The sequence below is a fragment of the Neopsephotus bourkii genome, unplaced genomic scaffold (genome assembly GCF_033783945.1).
Source record: "Neopsephotus bourkii isolate Nb327-2 ecotype Australia unplaced genomic scaffold, CSIRO-AGI_Nbou_v1 NB_272, whole genome shotgun sequence".
NCBI classification, from domain to species: Eukaryota; Metazoa; Chordata; class Aves; order Psittaciformes; family Psittacidae; genus Neopsephotus; species Neopsephotus bourkii.
Window position 1 is genome coordinate 1,625,414 of NW_026900781.1, and position 23,597 is coordinate 1,649,010.

Below are 23,597 nucleotides of genomic sequence, written 5' to 3' on the forward strand. Positions count from 1 at the left end.
GACTTAAGTGGGAGCAGAGGCAGGCCCTTCGTGGCTCTGAGATCAAGCAACACTAGAGCTTGCTAGCACTTAGCCAAGAGCGCCGTACGTGAAGTCAGAGAGTTTACTCATGAGAGTGCTTCCTCTGACACGTATGTGTTTGCCAGGCTGAGCCGGCAGCTTGTTTCAGCCCTGCTCTGCCGAGCGGCAGCAGGGGTCTGTGTGATGCTCTGCTTCCTGAAGAAGAGGGCTTTTCCACAACAACTTCCCCAGCAGTTGTTTTGCCAGGATGGGCTCAGGACACGAGAGCACGGGAGCCGTACAGCCATGAGGCCACACCTGACTGGCTAACACTGCACAGCTCAGCAGAATTGTTCCAAACAAACAACATATTCCTAAAATGAATCGCATCAGGACAAAGCTTTCTCATGAAGCTTGTGCTTCTGCAAGCCACATATTTTCATTGGCCCTCCTCCAGGCTTAAAAGCAGATGTAAATGCTACCAAGGCTCAGATACAGCAACTTCTTCCCTCATCGTCAAGGAAAACTTACAGAAAATAACCTACAAAACCTTTATCATTTGAAACAGCAATTCCAACAGCCATTACGATGTAAATAGGAGAATGAATCACGCATGGGAGTGAGAAGCAGCTTCCTCCCTTGCCAACTGCATGGCCACTACCAAGGCTGCAATGTGAAGATGGCTCTTAGCTGAAAAGAGAGGGTGCAACATGACTTCGGCTGAACACTTGATGACTCAAAATGTTTTAATGCGAAGGTGCTCACGCAGATGCACATCAAGCAAATACTGGGTTTTCAACACTAAAAATACACTTGAGAACTGCAAAGTTCTGCCTGCTGATTTCTGCAGCTTTCCCGTCACTTGGCTAACCTCCTGCTCCCTCTGCCAGTGTCTCCCATCACCAAATGAGTATGGAGGCATTCAGGACTTCTCTGAAGGGACTGGAAACTTCTTTGAAAGCGAGAGACTCAAGGACCTCCCTGGGAATCTATGGGCTGATGCTAGAAGAGAGCAAAGTTCGCTACTAGATTTCATAGCATACTCAAGCTAAGAAGCAGGCAAGTCTGCTCTGTGGGCAACTGCACACATGGGAATGGAGAAAACCAGGAGTGACACCTAGTTTGGTCAGCCGCTCTTCCCGGGGCCTTTTCTGGTGGGCCTCCAAGGAAACCCAATTCAGCAAACCTGCTAGAAACAGCAAAACCCGATCCTGTGGGTGTGGGTTTTGTGTAAGAGGATACCCCTCAACCCAGACGTGCGAGTCCACCAAAGGTCTGACTCGAACACATTACTTCAGTCCTCCCTTACTCATTGCGTACAACCCAACCCCCAAATGTTAACGACTCAGCATGTTTTATCACAGTAGCATGTACACTTTCAATCATCATTAGAGACGAGGAGGGTCTAGGCCCAGGCACCAGGCCAGATTAAGTAAAACTTTCCATGAGGAAAGCTATTTGTTTTCTCCCAGAGCTGTGAGGCTTGGCCAAGAGAGAGGGAGGGAAAAGCTCTCCCAAGCCAGACTGAAGTGTAGACAGTGTTTCTGGACTTTGCAGACTACCTGCGTGTTGTTCTAATGACATGTGGACTACTGGAAATCACCGAGTGCACTCAGGAGTTTTCAAAGGCATAATTGTGGCAGCAGCAGACTAAACTTAATGCCTTGAGAGCCAACTGCTTTAATCGTGAAGCTGAAATGTATGAAAAAGGATACATTTCAGCAAAAGAATAATTCTGTCTGCTATGGTTCCTGTTCAAATAAACTATATCACCAAACCACGTGTATCTGAAGAATATAGAGGACTGAAAAAAAGGAACATATGGTTTAGAGGCAGAAAACTTTCATATATACTGTATAGGAGATATATGGACTTGTCAGACATCTAACAGTTCAACACTGTAAGCAATTCATGGGAATGACATTAGCAATAGCTCATATTACATCCACGAGTTACAGCTTTTACTGCAAAAGTTATTTTTAAAAGAGCCATGTTTAAAATGAAATGGCTGGCAGGGCTGCAGCTTTCAGTAACACTTCACCTGTGGTTTTGCCACTTTTACATACTTATTGGGGGCTTAATGCTCCCAATTTACCTTTTCAGAGTAAAATAAAAGTCGCAATGAGTGCATTCATTGGCACAGTGCTATAAAACTCACAGCTGTGCAAAGACAATCACAAGAACAAAAGACTCCTTGTTTTAAAAAAGATGATGATGTGGTTCTGATACTTTCTGTTAGCCACGTATCTAAACATCAGATACCTTCATTTATGGCCTATGTATTTTCATCTTGCTACACAAAGATTTACAGATCTGATCAAGTCAAGATCAGGATAGAGACCTTTATGAAAGCACCCATGCGGACAGGAGGTTGAATTAATATACAAACCTTCAGACAAGAGATCTGTCTTTCAGATACTGTTATTCCAGTTCTGGCTCCAACACAGGCCTCAAGGTGTTCTGGAAAACAGTTTTTTCAATGGCGGGTGGAACCCTGGCCCTGCTGCCAGCAACGGGAGTGTGCTCCTGATTTCAATACGGCTGGGACGGCATCTCAAAAGCCAAGCTTTGAACCAAGGCAAACCTTATACAAGCAAAGATGTTCAACTTCAGTACTCAAATATACCTTGATTAGCATGATGCTGCTTTGCTTTCCAGTTAAGAACCACTTTTGTAAAGTTGTGTGCATTAAGATAACAAATGGGGTCACAGCATGTACAATACACCTTGAAATCTGCTGAGAACATAAGTCATACATTTTTTCCTGTTGGTACCAATGTGTTTCCCCCTTGCTTTTTTGAAACAGCTTCATTTTCATCTGTAATGAAAACTACTTTCTTTGATGTTTCTTGCGGCAGGAAGCGATTTCACAACTGAGTGTCATTCTGTGGCAGGTAAAAAATCTAATAGCTTCTGGGAGTGCCAGTTACAACCTGAAAAATGTTTCTTGGCATTAGCATGCCTAATTGAACTCTCTCCATCCTGGTGAAATAAAATATTTGGAGCTCAGTTCTGTGTTCCACCCAGGCTACACTAGGTCCAGGAAAGGGAAATGGGGATAAGGAAGGTGATTTCTAGCCACCTTCAGCATCTCCTGTTGTGAGCCTGGCCAGTTCCCAGCTGCATGAACATCCTGAAAGCTGTGTGAACTTACACGCCACTGCTTCTGGCTTCGGGTTTCTTCTACCATTAAGAAAAGCATTTAATATTTGGAAAAATTAACTGATCTTCCCTGGTCAACAAAAAAAGCCAGATTAGTTTAAGAGCAGACTGGCACAGCTTTTGACCCAAGTCCTAGTTAAAGGCCTGGAAAGAGGAGCAGGTTGGTAAGTGCGATACAAATCTGGTAAATTTTCACATCCCCTTGAGAGATCAACTGGTTCAAGGGACCACGGGGAGTCCTTATCAGCTCACAGCTTCCCCAAACTGGCCATCCTTTCCAGGCAATGCTAATTCCACTTCACACCTTGAAGGGCTGTACAGTGCATTAGACTCATTGATCCCCAAATAAAATGTTTTCTCTTAAAAGCAATTACTGCATGGACTAGTACTGAAGAGGTCCCTTTATGAGCTTCAATACTACAGCACCCCACACTACTCCAGGTTAGACCTGAACTGTGAATGTCATGTAACCTTCACTGTCTAGGGCAGGGGTGGCATACACACATGGTTAGGCCTTGTGTTGTCTGCCAGGGTGCTCCAGCAAGAGCTTCTGGCAGGGAGGACAGGAGACACCTCCGTTCCTGCTGCAAAGGACCATGGGCTTCTGCAGAGGACGAAGATCAGGCATCACTGTCACCTTTCAACCACTTTTAATCAACTCTTGCTGTGAAAGCAGCAAAGGGAATCAGCCATAACCTATGTTAGGAGGTTGATTTCAGAATTATTTGAAATGAGTGCTGGTATACAAGTGAGGTACCTTTCAATATCAACAGCGCAGCCATAATATATCAGGTATCACTTTATGGGGTGACTTTAAATATGTTCTACAAGTTGACTCATATATTCACATACTGAAATGGACAGCACATTTAATGAGTAGCCCAGGTGGCTACTGTAGATTTTGATTTAAAATAAGATTGCCAAGACCAAAACCTATGTGCCAAAATGGAAGGCTCTTCATGTGCTTCCTTTATATCACTTCAGCTGCCCATCATTACAGAAGCAGAAAAATGTCATATATAGGACATATATTTATATAAATTCACTGACTCTTTTTTTCCATTTATAGTCTGCAGTATAGATGGTCTATATTTGGAGATACTCCAGACTAAAAGGAATGAATGTTGCTTTGATCCCATAAGCTGAAACTAAAAAATTTCTGTTATACCTAGTCCAAGATTGCTATACATATATTAGATATATAAATCAAACCTCACCAAAGTGGTTACCAAATGTAATCTGGCATAGCCAGTTAGATATTTTATTTGTCTGGTAATCCAGTAAACATGTTAAATGTCTATACCTCACACTTTGTAAGTACTTTCAGGTGAAAGTGGAGGTATTAAATAACTACATAACACTGTGAAGATACACTTTTTAAATGGAGTGATGCTTTGAGAATGTTAATTTCTAATGTTATTAAAATATTTCATTACTTTTAAATTACTTTAGGGATGAAGGAAAGAGTTGATATAATAGCAGAAAAAGTAGCAGGCAAGGAAAGCAGTCAAGTACGTTTGACCTCTTCTGGCTTTCATATTGTTCACAGGTGCAAACATTATAAAAATACTGAAAAAAAAGTTTAAATCATGCTGTAGGAAGGGATCAGAACTGAATCAGTGAGATAACAAATTATAAAGAGGTAAAGCAGCAGTCAAAAAACTGACTGTCCTTACAAGTATGATTTCATATTCTGCTTTTCAGAATATGGTCATAAAGTACAGATATCCCACCCACTCCTCCTCCAAGTAAAACACTTAAAAATGGATATGATACTAACAAGAAACAATGGTGATGGCTTAAAAGCTCCTATAAAATAAAATAAATAAATTTAAAATAAAATAAAATTAAATACAACAAAATGAAATAAAATTAAGAAAAAGAAATTCATGTAAAATGAGTTGCTCCTATTTGGTATGAGCCACTCTGCAAAACCCATTCTCCCCTATTCCACAGTTATGGCCAGAAGTCTGAATGAAATGGCATCAGCACAGAGGCACTGTACATGTGAAGTGTTTTTCATTTTGATTGCAGATCTTGGTGAAGAGCACCTACCAGGAGATCCACGAGGAGCAATTACTTGTGGTTTCCAGGCAGTCACCATAGTGGCCAAGCTGCCCTCTGAGACTGAGAGGCAGCCCAGATGTCATCTTTCCATAACTAACAGGTGAGAAGGGTATTTTTTACTGAGAAAGGATGGGTTGATTAGATAGTTACTGGGGAGGATAAGATAATATCAGATGTAGCTTCAAGTCACATTTACTGAGGCCTAGGGGTGGGCTGCTGTCACCCAGAGGGGTCCCACTGCACTCCCTGACCTGCAGCAACAAGCTTCTCGGCCCTCTTGTGGGCTGGACTCTGCTACTAGACCTAGGGGATGAGGTTCCATGAGCTGGCCCAGTGGAAAACTATGCGGGTTTTGCTATTTTGGGCAGGTTAATTTTCCATTAGCCTGGTCTGCTACTCCATAATCAACTGATATGTGTCAAAGGAAGCAGAAAGAACACATGGCTAAGGGCAAGATGGATCAAGGCCACCCTTTCCATGGGAGCCTGCAGTTACAACATCAGATTAAATGTGATGTGAAACCAACGTACGCACTGGTGGTGGCAAGTTTGCCTCTGTGAAATGCATACAGCATAGACCTAAATGGGCTTCCAGATTGATTCATAGCTTCATATTGTGTAACTGAGGCATGCCAGGGCTCTGCATGGTTTGAAGAGAGTGTCTTGGCCAGCAGAAGTCCCACAAGATATACTTCCCACCCTTAGCACCTCTGACACGTATTTTCTTTCATAGATTGCCCAAATACTGAGACAAATAAGACAGGATTAGTTCAGTCCTAATTTCTACAAGGGCTTCATTTTGTCAGCAAGACAAAATGACCTTTTCTTCAGGCAGTGAGATAAGGCACAGGTGGGAAGGGCAGATCACACAGGTTATGCTCCACCAGTGTGACCCCTGAAACAAACCTCAGTACCAGTTTAGATATAGTAAAGGGACTTCCTCTGGTTACATCTGATTACCACCCTTAGGGAACAGCTGGTGTTTGATTATTTTGAAACAACATTAATTTTTTTCTATTATATATTATTGCTGTGCCTGTTATGTCTATGAAGTCTTTCCTGGTCTACAGTTTTTTGTGGTCAGCCACAGAACCATTCTGATAGCCTGCAGGATGCTAAAGGGAAGTATATCTGGATTTGGCTAGCTGAAGGTATCTTCAGTATCAGTGCAGATGTACATGGTGACTTCTACAGCTACTTCTGATTTCCTGTCAGAGTACTGGTGTGCGTGTAAGTCCAGAAGAAGGGATGGAAAACAGATGAGGGAAAGACTAAACCATTTACGCTTCGTCAGAGAGAATGGGCATTGCTGAAAAAAAATAAAACCTCTCTTTCAGAACACATGGTAGCAAAGTTCCTCTGTTTCTCCAAGAGAAACCTGAATTAAAAATGGCTGAGGAGCTTCACCCTTCGCCCTTGAGCTGTAGTCCCATCTCTCCAGCAGAGACCAGCCAAAGGCAGCTTTCACAGTGCTGTCAGAGAAGTGGTTGCTGGATTTTGGAGAGGTAAGGCAGAAAGACTGCCCATTTCTTGTGCTTTTCTAGAAAGACAGCTACAGAGTAGGTTTAGATTTTATCTGTATTCTCTTCCTTCCATAGGTAACTTCTGGTTTCTCTCAAAAACAAAGTTTGGGCATGGCTTTTTGTTTTGTTTTGTGTATGTTTCTTGCTTGGTTTGTTGAAATCTTGCTCTTACGGCACAGGTAGGTGGTAAAAATGCATGCTACATGAATAAAACCTTGTCACAAAAGGTATGTTGTGCAAAACTTTAGTGAACTGAACTCCTAATTAGAAAACATTCCTTAGACCTGTCTATCATGTAACCAATAATAACTTCTGTTAAGAAAAATCCTTTTCCCAGAGCTGAAAGGCAAAAGGCTGCTACTCAAGCTCCAGAACATTCATCTGTAATCCTGATTCAGTGAGTATCATGCTGTTTAAAATAGAATGACTAAATGTCCTTTTTTTTTCCAAAAAAAAGTGCTACGAATTGTCTTTAAATCCTCCCTGAAAGACAATCACATTCAGATGTTCCTTGGCACCAATTAGTTTCAATTCAGACATTTCAAAGGCATTTCTTCTTCAAACAGCATGGTATGGTTATATAAAGTTATGAGGCTATTGGAACGGGATGCACGTACTGCATTAAGGTGAAGGTCCAGAATACTAGTGGGATACTTAGTCGCAAGTGCTAAATCACAGTTCAGTGAGGTCACATAATCAAATTCCAGATTATCCCTTTTATTATGTTCGCCTAATAAATCTTTGGAAACTAGAGTCTGACAAATTCATCACAGCATTTTAACTTTTCAGTGGTGCATGTAGAATACATATAGAATCTTACAAAAGCAAAGAAAAGGCAGCAAGTCCACAATAAGAATGGAAGAAAAAGTAGTCTTAATGTCAAATCACAGCACACTGAAAAGTTACACTGAAAGATGTGCTTCCATTTTTAATTTAAGCCTTCTCAACTGAAGTAGAGCACTTTATCATTTAGTTCCAATGCACAGATTTGCACATCAGACATTTCACTGCTTTCTGGATGGGGCAATGTTAAATATGTTTTTACTGCAGGTCACTGGCATGGGCATAAGACAAGAAGACCATACGGTTAAGATTATTGCAACACAGCTATTGGTCATGCAGCTAGCTCTACGGTAACAGCATTTAATGCTCAGATAATATGGTTTCATTATCACAAACGAAATTAAAGAGCTCTTTCCCATACAGAGATAATCCAAGCAAAAGTCTGCACCATTCCACCAGGCTGTTAATTGAACATTTTTCCACCAGGATTCAAAAGAAGGAGGAGGTTAAGGGAACTCACTGATATAGCAACATGGTTGAACGCAAACCTATGCTGTGGAAGACTTACCATCATCCAGGTACATCTGGTCCAATTCCTCAGGTTCTCGCTTGATCGTTACAGGAATAGGGGCCAAATTATGATTACTTTCCTCATGCAACTCTGGCAATGACAGTGGTTGGGTTGTTGGAGACTCATTTCTGTGAACCTTCGGCAGTTGTTGCTGCTGTTGACCCATTATGGATGAGTGAGTTGGACTGCAGGACTGCAAATAGGTTGGCTCTTGGGTAACAGATGGAACTGGAGAAGAGGGACTGTTGGGATAGAGTGTTTGTTGATAACCAAGGGGACAGCTACTGCTCAGATGTTGACTCACCTGCGGCTGCAGCATGATGTGAGATGATTGCTCGGGGGAGCTGGGGTGCACAACTATAGACCTTGGCACTTCCTGTATGGTGGGGACACCTCCAGCGGGCTGCTGAAGTCCGAGGTGACTGTGGCCTGGGTTGGGGATGCACTTGTAGGGAGAGGACGAAAGGTCTTGCAGCTTGGGGCTTGCGTTGGGAGAGGGTGACATCACGGCATTTCTCTGCTGACAGGAGGCAAAGCCAGCCACGAGGCACGAACCAGGATCAGGGGGCATCATGATCTGCTGGCTGTAGTATGGTTTAGAGAGAGGGCTTAAGCCTTGGTTCATTGGTCCACAGGTTTGAGCAGGCTCATAGTCATCTGTGGGTTCTGTTTTTATAATTGGAACTGTTAAAAGAAAAAAGTTTTAAATAAACATGAGTTGCGTATTGGTATGATCAAGTTGGCTTGTGGCTAGGATACCCTTTGCAAAACAAACAACGTCTTGAATAAGACTCTGTGTGTCTTTTGCCTAGTTCTCCCACCCTATAAAAAAAAATGAATGAGTCATCAGCACAAGAAAGTCACAGCTGGTTCTAATATTGAAAAGGACTATTTTCTTTGGACTCTCCTCCAGCACTAATGTGCTATAAAAATCTATTTGCAAATAGCTGTGCTTCAGTAGAAGCTTTGGACCCAAGGGCTCCATGGATTTGTAGTAATCAAAGCAAGAATTTTAACTTGGATATACTACTGCATTTCTAAGGCTACTGATGGCCCAGTTGATAAATGTCTGCACGTTCGGTAAACTGGAACATAATAAGGTGGAGATGGGGCCTGCAGAGTTCAGTGAAAGTAAAATTGCAAAGATACAAGACAAACTACTATGTGCAAGAAGTTTTCAATTGTGAGGGCATTTCTGAAAGAGCAGGATTTGATTTATTTAGTTTTTACATGATTGTGTTTAATCTTACTAACCAGCCAGTGGGTGTAAAATATTCAATAAGTTCCATCCAACTCTCAGTGATTCCAAGTCGGATCCAAAATGCTAATGCCAGTTCCTAACAAATGTTAACTCAATCTCTGTCTACCAAGAAAAACTGACTCCTGTTCTAGACCTCTGCTTGCTCTACTCATTGTCTCAAAAGAGGCTCTGACTAAGTTGTCAAGCCATGTCATTAAATACCACCAGCACATGGACAGAATGACTCTCTATGAGCATCAACTCAAGTCATAACAAATGTTAACAGGTAATAAATACTTTCTCAAATCAGAAAAGAGCCCTCATCAAGTCAAAATGTCCTTTAGACACTGTCTTTCTCTCTCAAATCAGACAGAATTGCCTTTGCTGCATCTCCTACAACATACTCAGTGCATAGGTAAAATGCACCCATTTTATCCATCAGGAAAATTATAATCTGTAGATGTATTTTTGTTAGCCAGATGCAACTCCAATGTATATAACAATTGAGTATGGATGCACAGTGACATTTATCTTCTTTCCCCAAAAGAAATCCACAGGAACAGCTGTGGCTTGAAGGGGCTATTGGAAATCTATGATGACACCAAAGAGTATCTTTCAGAATATTAGAATAACTGACCCATTGTGGCTCAAAGTTATTAATGAAACATCTCTGCAAAACTCAGCTCAGAGCATACCCACGTTGTATGACCGTCTCTGACTGCATTTTTATTTTCATGTGTTTTACAAAAACCTCTATACATTCTCCATCCGTTTACTATGTTCGCGTACAAGTTTTTTGAACCCCTAAAAATGCACGTGTGTGCATGTGCACGTGTAAAACCTCTTTTAACACTCACAAGTTCTGCTGCTGGTGAATGCACTTCACTACCCTTGTTTTACAGTCCCCCAGCCTCTTGTTAACTTTGCTCCTTTTATGTTCTTTTACATATAGATGCTTGTAACACTTGTTTCAAGATTTCTAGCACCCCTAGTAAAAATATGGCTATATATGTAACAGATGCACAGGTGCTGCTCAAGATGAATGTGGTAAGGATAATGGATTGTCACTGGATTCCTCATAATCTTCTTTTCACCTGCTCATGTGCTGCATTCTGGCTAGCAGGGATACTAATGCACTTGGTTGCAGAGCGGCAGATTCCAGGTTCAGTGACAGCTTTCTAAAACCAGTATCGCACCTTTTATGAAAATGCACGACCAAAGAAACACACCTAGATAAACACAGCAGCTCAGATATTGTAAGAAAATACCTTTAACAAGTTCCTGAGCTAGCAAATATTCTCACATGTTTTATATTAGGTTCACTGTACTAGCAGTAACCACAGCACAGCTGGAAATATGATGGTTGTTGAACACTGAATTTTCCCAATATATCACTGTTATAGAAACACCTGTGCTAAATAATTCCAAGCTCAACCACTGGCAATTCAAATCCAATAAACCTTGGAGCTGTCTGACTTGTTATAACCTAGGAAAGGGTTATAGCCCCGGTGGCAGGCAGGCTGGTGGCTTTAAAGACAGCAGGCTCCTCATCTCAGGCTGTTTTTTCATTGTAGCTGTTCTACAGCACATCTTTGCACTTGGTTTACCAGACACTTTTTGTCACTTTTTTTTTCTTTATAAAAGCAATGCCATGGGATCTACTTGGAGGTCTGATCAGTGGCCTTGAACACTGGGAATCTGTTTTCATATATTGTTACACTGAAATATACCTGCTGCAATCAACAGAAGATAACCAGTATGCCCTGTTCTGGACTGGGCAAAGGACTGATGGGCAGAAGGGACACTATTCCATCCTTGTTAGTCCAAAAACTCTCTTGGAGATGGTGAAAGCAACCCAGGACACTCCTGGCTGCCCGTAACTTCAGAGGGAAAATAGAGACTGGCATTAATTACAGGACTAGTCAGGGTGAGTCACAGTATCTTGTTTGCTGATGGCAGGCTGGTTATCAGAGAGGGAAACAGGAAGAAGGGATATGAGATTAAGTGGGACCTCCATTTTATCTGACAACTGTTTACGTTGTCTCCTTGTATTGCTCTGAACTGAATCCTGAGCACTGGTTATTTCATATAATGGGAAACAAACTGTCCTTAAATAGACAGGCACATGCGCTTAGTCTTACAGGTGTCTGAACTTGTTCAGCTGAATTGTCTCCATTACATTTTTTTACCGTGTTTTTTTTTCAACACGGTAAAAAAAGTCTCCCCTTGCTAAGTATCATAAATTTCGTTTTCATGCTAATCTTGTCACTAGAATGGGCATCACACTGAAAGACAGAAGAAGTGTTAATGGTGAAACGGTGAAACCTCTGTATCTGATTTCTCAGTGCTTTGCATTAGTACAGACATCTGACTCTGTGCAGAGGGAATGTTTGGATCTTACCAAGCTGGGATGCAGCCACTCACTGCCCTTTAAAAAAGTGTAAATGTCTTCACAGGGCCCTGGTTTGGAGAAGGAAGCGCTGCAGGATCTATTTATTTATTATTTTTTTCTGGAGAAATGATTAGTAATGACCCAGATGATGTGGAATCAGACCTGCAAAGCTGAGCATGTCAGCAGAAACCTAAGACATTAACACTTCCCTTGCTGGATAGACCTCAACTTCTGTATTTCACGTGAACAACTACATTACTTCACTTGTGGGGGACAGACATACCACAAATTGCTACCTTACACCAACAGTTTATTTATGACACTTTATCCTGTATTTGCTTCTCTCCAGTCTACATAACTTCACCAAATGGAGCAATGGAAGGCCAGAACTCTGTTAATGTTTGAATTTTCAAACTCAACTGAGCTGTGGGTCTGACACCCTGGTCATTCTGAAAACACTTTGAATGTGTCAAAAGTTGGTGTAAATATCCTTAAATTCTTTCTTTAAAAGGGCAACTGTTTACTTGCACCTTGCAAAGTACTGCAAAAGGCCCAAGGCAGGAGCTGTGGGTATTTCAAGGCACACCTTCCAAAACTAATGCAGGAATCACCTTTACCTGTATACTCACTGGCTACTCACTCACCATCACAGTGTCTATGGTGTTACTCGAATGAGTTTACATACTTGCATGTAATAAGGCTACCGGTTCCTAACACACCTTACCCTGTTTCTCAGTGACTTTGGGGGGGCTGAAACCCTCCACTGGGGTGAACAGCTGCAGCACAAATCTTAATGTGCCTAGCTTTACAATTTTCTCCTAGGCAGGAACCCAGTGGGCTCCTCCAGTGCAGCCAGGGCTGATCTCTGGCCAGCTGTGGACTAGCGTTACTGCTTACCTATTGACTCATGCTTGATTAATGGCAAATCTTTACACACCTGAGCTAGAAAAAGGGGTTTCGTTCTCAAATACATCCCTGTGGAGGCACGGTGTAAGCTAGATTCCATAAAACATATACATTCCTACCATCGCTCACTTGCACAAGTGAGTATTTCACACAGGGAAATGTGATGTGATACACAAGAGTACAGTTCATTTTCTTAGGATTAATATTCAACAGAGAACAGCATTAGCCTGACTAACTTCCACCTAAAATACTTCAAATCTTAAATGACCTAGCAGAAACCTGCCAGCTGAAAGAGACACTCCTAGTCACACAGCAGGCCTGGACTGGCAACTCACTGGCAAGCCCTACAGCAGTTCAGAATCTACAAGCACTTCTAGCAGAAACTGGTTGACGAGAAGCTCAACATGACCCATCAATGTGCACTCACATACTACAAAGCCAACTGTGTCCTGAGTTGTATCCAAAGAAGCATGACCAGCAGGTCAAGGGACGGGATTCTCCCTGCCACAGTACTGCGTTCAGCTCTGGTGTTCCCAACACAAGAGGAACACGGACCTGCTTGAGCAAGTCCAAAGAAGGAACATGAAGATGCTATTAGGGCTGGAGCACCTCTGCTATGGGGACAGGCTGAGAGAGCTGGGCTTGTTCAACCTGAAGAAGAGAAGGCTCTGGGGAGACCTTAGAGCAGCTTCCAGTACCTAAAGGGAGCCTACAAGAAATCTGGAGAGGGACTTTTTTTACAAGGTCAGGTAGGGACAGGACAAGGGGGGATGGCTTCAAGTTGACAGAGGGGAGATTGAGATCAGGTATTAGGAAGTTCTTCCCTGTGAAGGTGGTGAGGACCTGGAACAGGTTGCCCAGAGAAGCTGTGGCTGCCTCATCTTGGAAGTCTCCAAGGCCAGGCTGGAGGGGAATTGGAGCAACCTGGTCTAGCGGAAGGTGTCACGGCAAGGGATTGGAACTGGATGATCCTTAAGTACACTTCCAACCCAAACCATTTGTCGTGGTTTAACCCAACCAAACAGCTTGTTCACTTACTCCCAGTGAGTTGCCGGCCCCCCCCCCCTTCGCTGAGGGGTGGGGAGGAGAATCGAAGGAATGCAACTCCCACGGGCTGAGATAAGAACAGTCTAGCAACTAGTGTACAATCGAATCACCACGCTACCACCAACGACAACAATATAAGAGAAAATAGCAAGGAAAGGAGTACAATACCACGCGCCGAACCACCAGTCCGACCCGGCCGCCCCCTCTCCTTCCGGGTCCTCAGTTCCCCCTGGCATGACGTGCTGTGGTATGGATCCTCTTGGTAGTTTGGGTCAGGTGTCCTGTCTCTGCTTCTCCCGGCTCCCCTCCCTGGCAGAGCATGAGACTCACAAAGTCCTTGGCCAAACCAAAACATCATTTTTATCAGCTTTGTTCCCAGCCCGAAAGTCAAAACACAGCACTGCACCAGCTACCAAGAAGGAGAAAAAATGACTGCTGCTGCTAAACCCAGGACACCATTCTAAGCAGATGCTATGACTCTGTCTCAAAGCTGTTCCATAGTGCTAACACACAGTCTTGCAGACTCTCAGCTGGCTAAAATGAAAAAGTGTATGGCTTACTTTGCCATACACTGAGAGGATAATAAATGCTAATAATAAATGGCAATGAAGCCAGGATTTGTGAAATTGTAAACAGAAAATATTGAGTTTTTATATACATTCAGACTGAAAAGTATTGTTACCTACTTAAGAGACCCTACTGTGCTGAACAGACCCCTGCCATAAAAAGCAAAAAAATGAGTGTAAGTTTGGTTTGTATGGTGAAATTTTAAACTTGTTACTTCACAATGCATTAGGTTGGCTGATATGATTTTAAATGGTCCTCAATTTTGAATACTAAAGTATGACAGAGCTCTCCATTCTAAATTAGTCTGATCAGCAACTTAATCTGTGCTGACTGGTTTTCAGTGGTTCGATGGTGCCTTCTTAGACTCTGGACTCATGTCATTATGTCATCTAATTTAATACAAAGTTCTGAGAACCACACATTGGCAACAGCCCTGGCTATAAATCAAAGCTTCTTACTCAGAGAGACCAGAGTTATGACATCATACCGAGGCACTGGTTGGAAGACAATGGTCCTACTGTGTGGGTCTGAATCTGGGAGAAATATTCCAAGCAGTTCTGCAAGTCCACATTTAAATGAAAAGCCTTTCTAGCAGGTAAAAACTTAATATATCAAACCTTGAAGAAAAATAATAAATCATGCACATTCAGTAAAGGGAGTCAGAAAGTGCTTAAATATAAATTATATGTATTTCTGACAATTCTAACAAGTCTGTTTGCTTTTACACTTTAGCAATCCAGATGGGTTTTTAAACTTTTTTTTCTATGAAAATATGTGAACTGAGAAAATATAATTGTATAAATTAAACAGATGTTTATCCTGATGAACATTAAACTAACAAATTCCCATTTCCATGTAGTATTATCAATGCAGACATTTATGGTACTATAATATATTTATTTTACCCTTAAGTTTGATTGAATCTATCAAACAAAATAGCCACCTTTCACAGTGCAGACTATGATGTAGTTCCCTGGCACTGGCACACAGATTTTGGTTAGCATTTGAAAAGCAAAACACTACTTTTTCATCATGGGCACACACACATTTCTTCAACTTCTGGACTAAATGTCTCATAATTGGTAAGAATTTGGGATGAGACTTTCAAAGAGGGCTGAGAAGTTAGGTGGTGAAATCTCCATTACTGAGCTGAGCTCTGAAATGCCATTTGTGCCTTAAAAACTCCTGCCCCATCAGTTTAGAGCCAGGCAACACACCCTCTTCACCACAAACCAGATGTTCCTTCAGAAGATGCTGCACAGGTCATCCCAACTGCTGCCACACCTCTACAGCTGGCAGGCTGGAGACATAGTGAGGGATGTGGACACATCTCCATGTACAGCTCAGACACTCTGGATTTGTGAAAAGACAAAATTCTGGCCACTGTGGCTGCATCATCTGGATCCAGCAGGCTTGAGCAGAGTGAGAACCTCACCCCTTGTTCTGACTCTGGAGCAGTCTGGTGCTGGGGAGAGGCAATGGGCTGGTTGCCTTTAGAAACTATAATCCCCCTGTTTTGCAACACAAGAGCGGCAGTGGCTGAGCAAAACTCTCTGAAATGCCCTGCCAACATATCTTCAGCAGTGGCAATCTCAGCAACAAGGGACAGGCACTCAACCCCAGGCATCTTGTGAGACAGTCGCTACAGGGGCCTTTGCAGTTGCTGTCCGTGGACTGGGTATTTTTCCTTAGGAACCAACTCAACCAAAATGTTTTCTAAAGGTCAAGCTACTATCAAGACTTTGCTTTTTAGTTATTAAAACCAGAGCACGGTAACTCTGTAACAAAGGGAGCCTCACACTATCAAGAAGCTGCAGGCAGTACAGATGTGCGATTGGAGCTTTTACCTACTGAAGTATCTGAACTCATTCACTGCTTATGGGTACTGTTCATCAGGAGGACTACCCCTAACACATGCCTGCCTGCCCTCTTTGGGTTTATGTGTATATATTTTTATAGGATCGGATGCATATGCACAGTTTTATACAAGAATAGCCTCCAGGTAGATGGAAGCCTTGCGCCTATAATCTTGGACAATGCCATTATCTGATTAGAAAGTGCTTTCCATCCAACTCATTTACTAAATGCTTTTCAACAGCTGTTAAACTATTAGGTTAATCAATGCATATTTATCAGGCAGATTATACATGGTAGCTTGGTGCATACACTATTAAACCAATTGAAGGGGAGTGGAAGGTAGGTGGAGGGCATTTGGGTTCTGCTAGTACAGAACACAACAGAAAGCATTAGCTTTCTTCTAAAAGAGAAGGAGAAATTTCTTAAAAGGCACGACTCGTTTTTCATCTTAATACCTTACTAAATCCTGCAATGTGGAAAAGGATAAATCAAGTCCTGCAGTATGACTGCTTGGGCTGCCCTATTGCTGCTCCCACAGCGGCTCCACCGCTGCCTTGACTTGGAGGTTTAAATACGCACAACACCCAGGCTGCACTGACCAAAGCTTTCTATGTCAGACATGTTAAGATTCACTGGGGTGAGGTCTTGTTTGATGTTGCAGCCCAACATTACACTGCCAGTAATGCTGGCATTACTTCTGCTCTCCCAACAAGGGGAGGAGAGTAAGAAAGCAAGGGCTGCAGGCAGGGGTCCCACAGGGCACCAAGATAGGGGCAGCCTGGTATCACTCATCCCTGGCAGTCATGTAGGAAGCTCTGCAAAGATGGACTGGCAGGAAGGCATCCTTACTGTGACAGTCCTACCCACAGAACCACCCTCTCAAGAGAGGTGTCTGCACATGGCTGACCTCAGCCATCTTGGCTCCAACTTGGTCTTTGTCTTCAGTGATGGTTGCAGACCCTACCACAGCCAGAAAAACACATCCTCATCCACACATTTTGCCTCCAGCAGCCATCACCACCATGACCCCTTTAGGATCAATCACTGGGCTAGATTAATTATGGTGATCAGCCACTCGAGGAGAACAAAAATAAGCATCTCCTGTAATCCAGCTCATGTAATCCTAAACCCTGTTCTCCCTCATAAAAGTTCTACCTTTGGCTTTTAACCTAATTAGAAGAGTCTAAAGCCCCACACTTGCTAACATATGCATGTGAAATCACTGGCAAGCAAGGGAGGGAGTCTTCAAAATGCTCATGCAGAGGAGTTTGGTGACCTAAACTACAGGCTGGGTTTTGTCATCTGAAGGGGAATATTTGAATAGGGAGGTACTGCCAAAAGACAACTTTATGCACTGGAAGTTAACTATTATGGGTGATCATCGCTGTGTGACAGAGCCTGATGGTCAGACACAGCCAGGGGTTTCTACACAGTGCTTGTCCACCCCTGCCTGTTCCAAGGACATCTCACAGGTAATGCTCCTTCTTGATCTTCCAGTTGAAGATGGAGCACCACACAGTGAGGCAGTTTTACCTCTAAAGATCAAGATGATTGCATGTGCAGGTCAGATGCAGCTGGCTAGGCTTCAGCTGAGAGTCAAAACGGGATGTCACCTAGATGAAACATAGGCAGCTCTAGTGGGGACTGAGCAACTGGGAGCAAAAGTACATAAGGCTGTGATGCTATAAAGTGTAATGTGCATCTCTGCTTCACCACAGACCTCATGTAGATGCTGGAAGGGAGCAGAGGGGCTGATGCACCTGGTGATGATGAATTTTGTGATCCTCTTATATGGAAACAGGACAAAATCTCATCTGCTTTTTGTTATTCTGCCAGATGCCAAAAGTAACAATCAGCCAACTAGCAGCCAAAATGAAATAAACTATAACAGCATATGGTGTAAAAATTAGCAACCATGATTCATATTTTCATGTAAAATAAAATCCCTTGGGGCCAACCTTCACCCATCATCTCTCTTTTTTGCCCTGCCCTGATCTGCATAGGCTTTGCAGCAACCTGGCAGCTCCCTGGGCGGGACGGAAGCACTTCCAGCAGGTCCAAGGCTTCAGGCCTGGCTCAGCTGCACTTGGTCCCCTCATACATGGCCCCAGGAATATGGCCCTGACCTAAGGAGGGCCAAGGTGTAACGCACTTCTATTGACTTCCATGTCCCTTCCTCTGGCTCCCTGGGCCAGCTGCGAGGTACCATCGAGATTCTGCCCGCCATGGCACTGGTGTGGTCATGTTGCATATGCCGCTCGTTAGGATCCTTTCACAACCCAGGCACTGAATTTGGCCCTGCTTCCCCATCCACCCCCAAATCACTACTGTTTTGCAGACATAGCTAGGCTAATACTTTTGCCAGCTTCAAGCATGAAAACTCAACGAATACTGAAGAGGTGAGAGGTGTCAGGAGATGATCAGCAAAAGCTATGCTGTGTGTGACATGAGAGTGGCAACGCTTTGCATCCTCCTTTTATTGTTTCCAGCTAAGGCAGCCAATTGTTGCCTTTTAACTTAGAAAGTGAGATGTGGGCGGAAGAGACAAGGTGAAACAGGCACAACTGCTCAACGCAATCACTAGAAAACTGCTGATTGTAGGGCAGACATGAGATAATTTTAGAGCAGAAGCAGGAAGTTAGGAGGATGCTGACAGCAATGAGCAGTGGGCACTGCTCACCCCTTTCAGAAGCACTCCAAGAGCTTCACTTTGCATGACTGGGCTGTAACCAACAATACTGAGGCATATCTAGGCACTACAGGTAGGCTCTCAGCACACCTCTGTACCCACAGATTCAAAGGACCTCCATCCCCATCAAGCCATTGTCTATGTGGCCAGGTTTTCAGAGGAGCTCAGCATACTGGGCTTGTGCAGGTGCCTGCAGGGAGGCAGTGGAACAGCAGAAAAGCTAGCTCTGTGAGTGAAGGCAGTGCACTTGGAAATCCGGCCTATGTGTGGTGAAATGCATCTGAAAATTAAAGTTGCTAAGCATATCAAAACCATTTTAATAAATACTTGAAGTAGTGAAATGATTTTTTAATAATGCTTTCACAATGAAGAAGCCTGACAGAAACAGAAACCGGACATACTTTATCAACGCTTTGCAAAAGCGTGTATTTCATTCCAGTAAAACAACCACATCAACTTTCCTTTTTCCATCTTATTAAATATTTCCTAGACAAACTAATCTTTCTCAGTCAAATACAACTACTTGTCTAAATAAATTCAAATACTTTTCTATGTTCACCATTCTTGATACCAATATTCATTGAGATAAGAGAAAGCATAGAGAGCATTTGCTCCTGTATGTGAAAAGTAAGTTCTTCAACATGTTTCCGCTATTTTGATGTAACTACTTAAAAGAAATCTGAATAAACAGAGATCTAACCCTTATCGTTCACTGTATTGTTTAAAGTCTTCCGAACTGGAGAACTCCTTCAGCTTTCTTAGCAGATGAAAGCACAGGATTTGGGACCACAGCATGCATGTCTGGTTGCTTCTGTTCTTCTTCAGCCTCTTCAGATTAGTTTAATATCTCAAATGCTACTGCTTACATCTAGTGATTGCAGAAGACTATAACTCCTTTTTGAAATGCATATATGGGCCAATGGTATAACAAATGCATAGAAGCAAAATGATACACTCTCATAACCAGAAATGAAACCCAAGCATTTTTCTAGAGGGTAGGGTCCACAAGTGCAGGGCTCACCAACGACCTTCCAAAAGTGTTCTGCTGCACATAGTGGGGTTGCAGAGCAGCAGTGGAGGGACTTTAAAAGCCAGATATCCAAGCATCTGCTCATTGTGCTTGTCTCAGACTCCTGACTGCAGCGTCCGATCATGTGCCTTTCCTCCTCACATTCTGATGCGATGTGACAATGCAAAACGTATCAGTACTTACCATGTGAGCTGCGGGAATTCACCTGTGCCAGAACGGTATGAAAATTACCTATATTTCTGTGCCAGGCATGTCTGGGGAGGAGTCTCAAGAGCCTACAGTCTGCAGGCTCCAGGACAAAACTGATACGCAATTGCACAGCGATGTGCAATATTGAAGCAATGCTAAAAAAAAGAGATGACTTTACAATCATTTCTGTATGAAACAGAACTGTTAGCCTATATTAGCACAATATAGGCTAATACAGGATTCTGAGATTGCTTAAATTCAGCAGAACACTAAATCAAAATTTCAGTTAAAACTGGATTACGAGTACTTAGGTTTATGATCTGTCCCAAGCCAAAGACTTAAGCAAGCCCATTTCCCAGACCTTGGCCCCATTTGTGAAGCCTCTACTTTCTGTTTTGTTATTTAATGTTTTCATTTACAGAGCAGTAAGATTTTAATTTTTACAGCATTTTTTTTCCTCTTTCTGAGGCAGGAACTCATCTTCAACAAGTAAGCCCCTGCTTTGCAAAACACTTGGTTAACACAGAGAAAAAGTACAATCCTGCCAAATCTCTGCAGCGCAAGAGAGGCCTTATGGCGGCGAAACCGTAACACTGCTGGAGAGCGCAGCTTGTGCTGGCTGCGTGTCACAGAGCTGTACTCCATAGCGATGCTATAGGACCATCCACGGAAGATGGGATGAATGAGTCCATGTGTCCCTGGATCCACTGGCTGTTTTCCCCTAAGGAATGAGGAGAGATAGGAGCTACGGGGAAAAAAACACACCTATTGTTCTGTGGTCAGGGTGAGAACCACACAGTGAGCCCATGGCTCTCCCACTGGTTGCACCATCTGCATGTGCCCAAATCCGCCCCAGGAGCATGGACAGCAGGCTCACACAGTACCGAGTCTTTAATCTATATACAGTGGTTTGCTTTGGCACAATCCAGTTAAGCTGTAAAATAATGTCTACTGTGCATGATGCAGCTTTTAAAGGATCCCTCATGCAGAAATACCTTCAGTATTATGGTAGGCGCTGAAATGTTAGCATTTTGACTAGTACTAAAGCACAGAAGGAGAAGAAGCTTACAGGATACCATCTGATTTGTGTAAAACCACATCTTACAATCAATGATCACTCTGACATTTGCTTGTCAAAACCCTACACCTTCTGTGTTCACTGGATTTGTTTAAACAAGCCACACAGTGTTACCTGGACCAAAACAGAGCTTATCTCCTTTACAGTTTTTTTACACTGATCACTCAGTGATGATGCAAGTATTTTTTTGTTCATGAGCTGAACTTTTCTGTAACATCTCAAAACTTTAAAAGAATTTTGTGATTGAAATCAAATAACGCAGAACATCCTAAAATGACTCCTAGAAATACAGTAGCATAAATGACTGATTCAGTCATTGTGCATAGTTTATCAATATGTAGCCAAGGTGATCGTATATACCTTTGAAAGGCATGATGGAAACAACAACCATCAATATAAGAGCAAAACAGCTACAACACAGGCATAATAAAAACATACTATACTATTAATTCTGATGACTGCAGAAGCACATTCACTATTACCACTGTTAATGAGAAAGTTCACAAAGAACGTAAGATATTTTTCAATTACCTATATGCATATATACATACATATTAAGAGAACATGAGTGGAGAACCAAACAGGAAGGTGGGGGGGAGAGGCATATTTACTATGAATACTTGCTTCCCTTTACCCTGCCCTTGTGTTACATTTTTTCTTTCAGGTTTCCCTACACTGACACAAAAACATTTCACATGAATTTAGACCAGCAAAACAGACTAAACAAGATTCCCAATGTTTTCAAAAATTACCATAATTAAAGATGTCTTTGCAGAATAAAGCTTAGGCTGGTTCTCTGTTGCCTTTCCCTGGGTAGATACTCCCATCTCTTCACATCAAATGAAACATCAAATATTTCAAACTGAGAATGGTGGCAGTATAAACCAATTCTGCAGCAGTGAAAACTATTTCCACAGTTTAGAATAAAATGTTAAAAAATGGGCTATGTAAAGGCTGGAAAGGAAACATGCCATTTAACACACAGCAGTTAACAACAGGCATATACCTGAAATACTTATGTGTAGGTGGCAAGGCAATACCTGTTGGCCTCTACAACAGATTTTTGTTGCTGAAAAGTGTTGTGCAAGAGAATAATAACTTTTTCCTTTCCAGTTTGAGAGATGAACAGACTTTAAATATACACAGACATATCCACTGGGAATGAAGTTTGCATAAGTAGGCTGATTCAGCGAAGCACAGTTACGCAGCACATGCAATAAACAGTTGGTTGCCCATGTAAGGTTTCCTGTACTTTTATTTTAATTGAAGTCCTGATAAAAGTCTGGAGTGCATGCAAGGTAACTGGGTGAAATTCCAAACACGTAATTTATGGGATTTCACCTGCAAAAAGTTGGCAGGTCTCTTGTCATCATGTGACATAAGTATTGCTTTGTGGGGATTTCCCTCAGAAGGACTATTTTCGCTTGGAACGTCTAGAAAAAAAGCATGAAGCTAATAATTTTGCTAATTTATCTTCCTTCCAAAACAACCACAACAAAACAACCATCCTTTTTTCCTACTTTCCCCCAGAAATTGTTCTCAGAAAAAGGGCCATTTCAAATTAAAGAAATCTAAATTTACTTGCTATTAAAATCTTCATACAAGCCTGCTTGGAATTCAGCTAACACGAGTGACCTTATTGTCACTTCAGAGCCACCAATATAAGCTTAAAAACAAATCTGGCACAGGTGTTTTTGAACATTTCCTATACATGAAGCATTTCGTATGGAGCACTCTGATCTCCATCCATACTGTGCTTTTCATCGCTACCCAAGAGCAACATCAGCCTGGAGCGCTATTTTCACCCTGTGAGAGACAGCGAGATGCATGATGACTGGAAGGAGAATCCCCCCACACTGCCAGCTTAGGGCCCATCATGCCAATAATGTTGTTGTGCAAATTCAGACATATTATTCAAATGCAGGGTACGCTCTGGAGACACAAAGTGAGACTGAGGGTTAACAGCAACTTAGCAGAGAGCTCAAAACATTCACAGTTCGTGGCTACACAGTTAAATTTGTGCTGGGGCTCTTCAGCTCCCCAAACTAGAAAAAGTCCTTATTCCAACAGTTCTCTGCCACCACTATGAAAGAAAATAATCTGAAGAGAAGGTCTCTTATGTGGGCAGCTGAGAAACCAGTGCTTATGGTTTGACTCTCACTCTCATTTCATAGTACCAGGTATATTTTCAAATTACTCAATTACTAAAGAACTATCAGCACCTTGTATCTAAGCAGTCATTATTATCTCTTATTTTTACTAGCAGAGATATATTTTGTTACCATTAGCAGGAAGATAGGTGAAAAGCTGGTACTGGCTTCTCTTTCTCTTTCCGTTGCAGACATAGAAGTTGACCTGAACAGGGCTGGTAATTCTCTGATTGCGGAAAGGTGGTATCTCAACCACCAACGAATTCTGAAAAAACAACAAAACAGAAAGTCAAGGCACAACTAAGGCAGTCGAGCTGTACAATAGGATTCACATGTTAACCACGAGA

At 42.4% G+C, this 23,597-nt stretch overlaps 1 protein-coding gene across 5 annotated transcripts in view; it reads right to left on the reverse strand.

Moving 5' to 3' along the window:
• Window positions 1-23,597, reverse strand: part of NFATC1 (nuclear factor of activated T cells 1) — a 116,299-nt gene that overhangs the window by 23,344 nt on the left and 69,358 nt on the right. For 2 of the 5 annotated variants that reach the window (XM_061346360.1, XM_061346361.1), the window contains exons 8-9: window positions 23,383-23,515; window positions 8,103-8,789 (exon numbers count right to left, since the gene is read on the reverse strand). In XM_061346360.1, the coding sequence (XP_061202344.1) occupies window positions 8,103-8,789; window positions 23,383-23,515 (820 nt within the window). Of the gene's footprint in view, window positions 1-8,102; window positions 8,790-23,382; window positions 23,516-23,597 lie in introns of those variants that run through there. The other 3 variants (XM_061346363.1, XM_061346364.1, XM_061346365.1) reach the window with 3 other exon arrangements.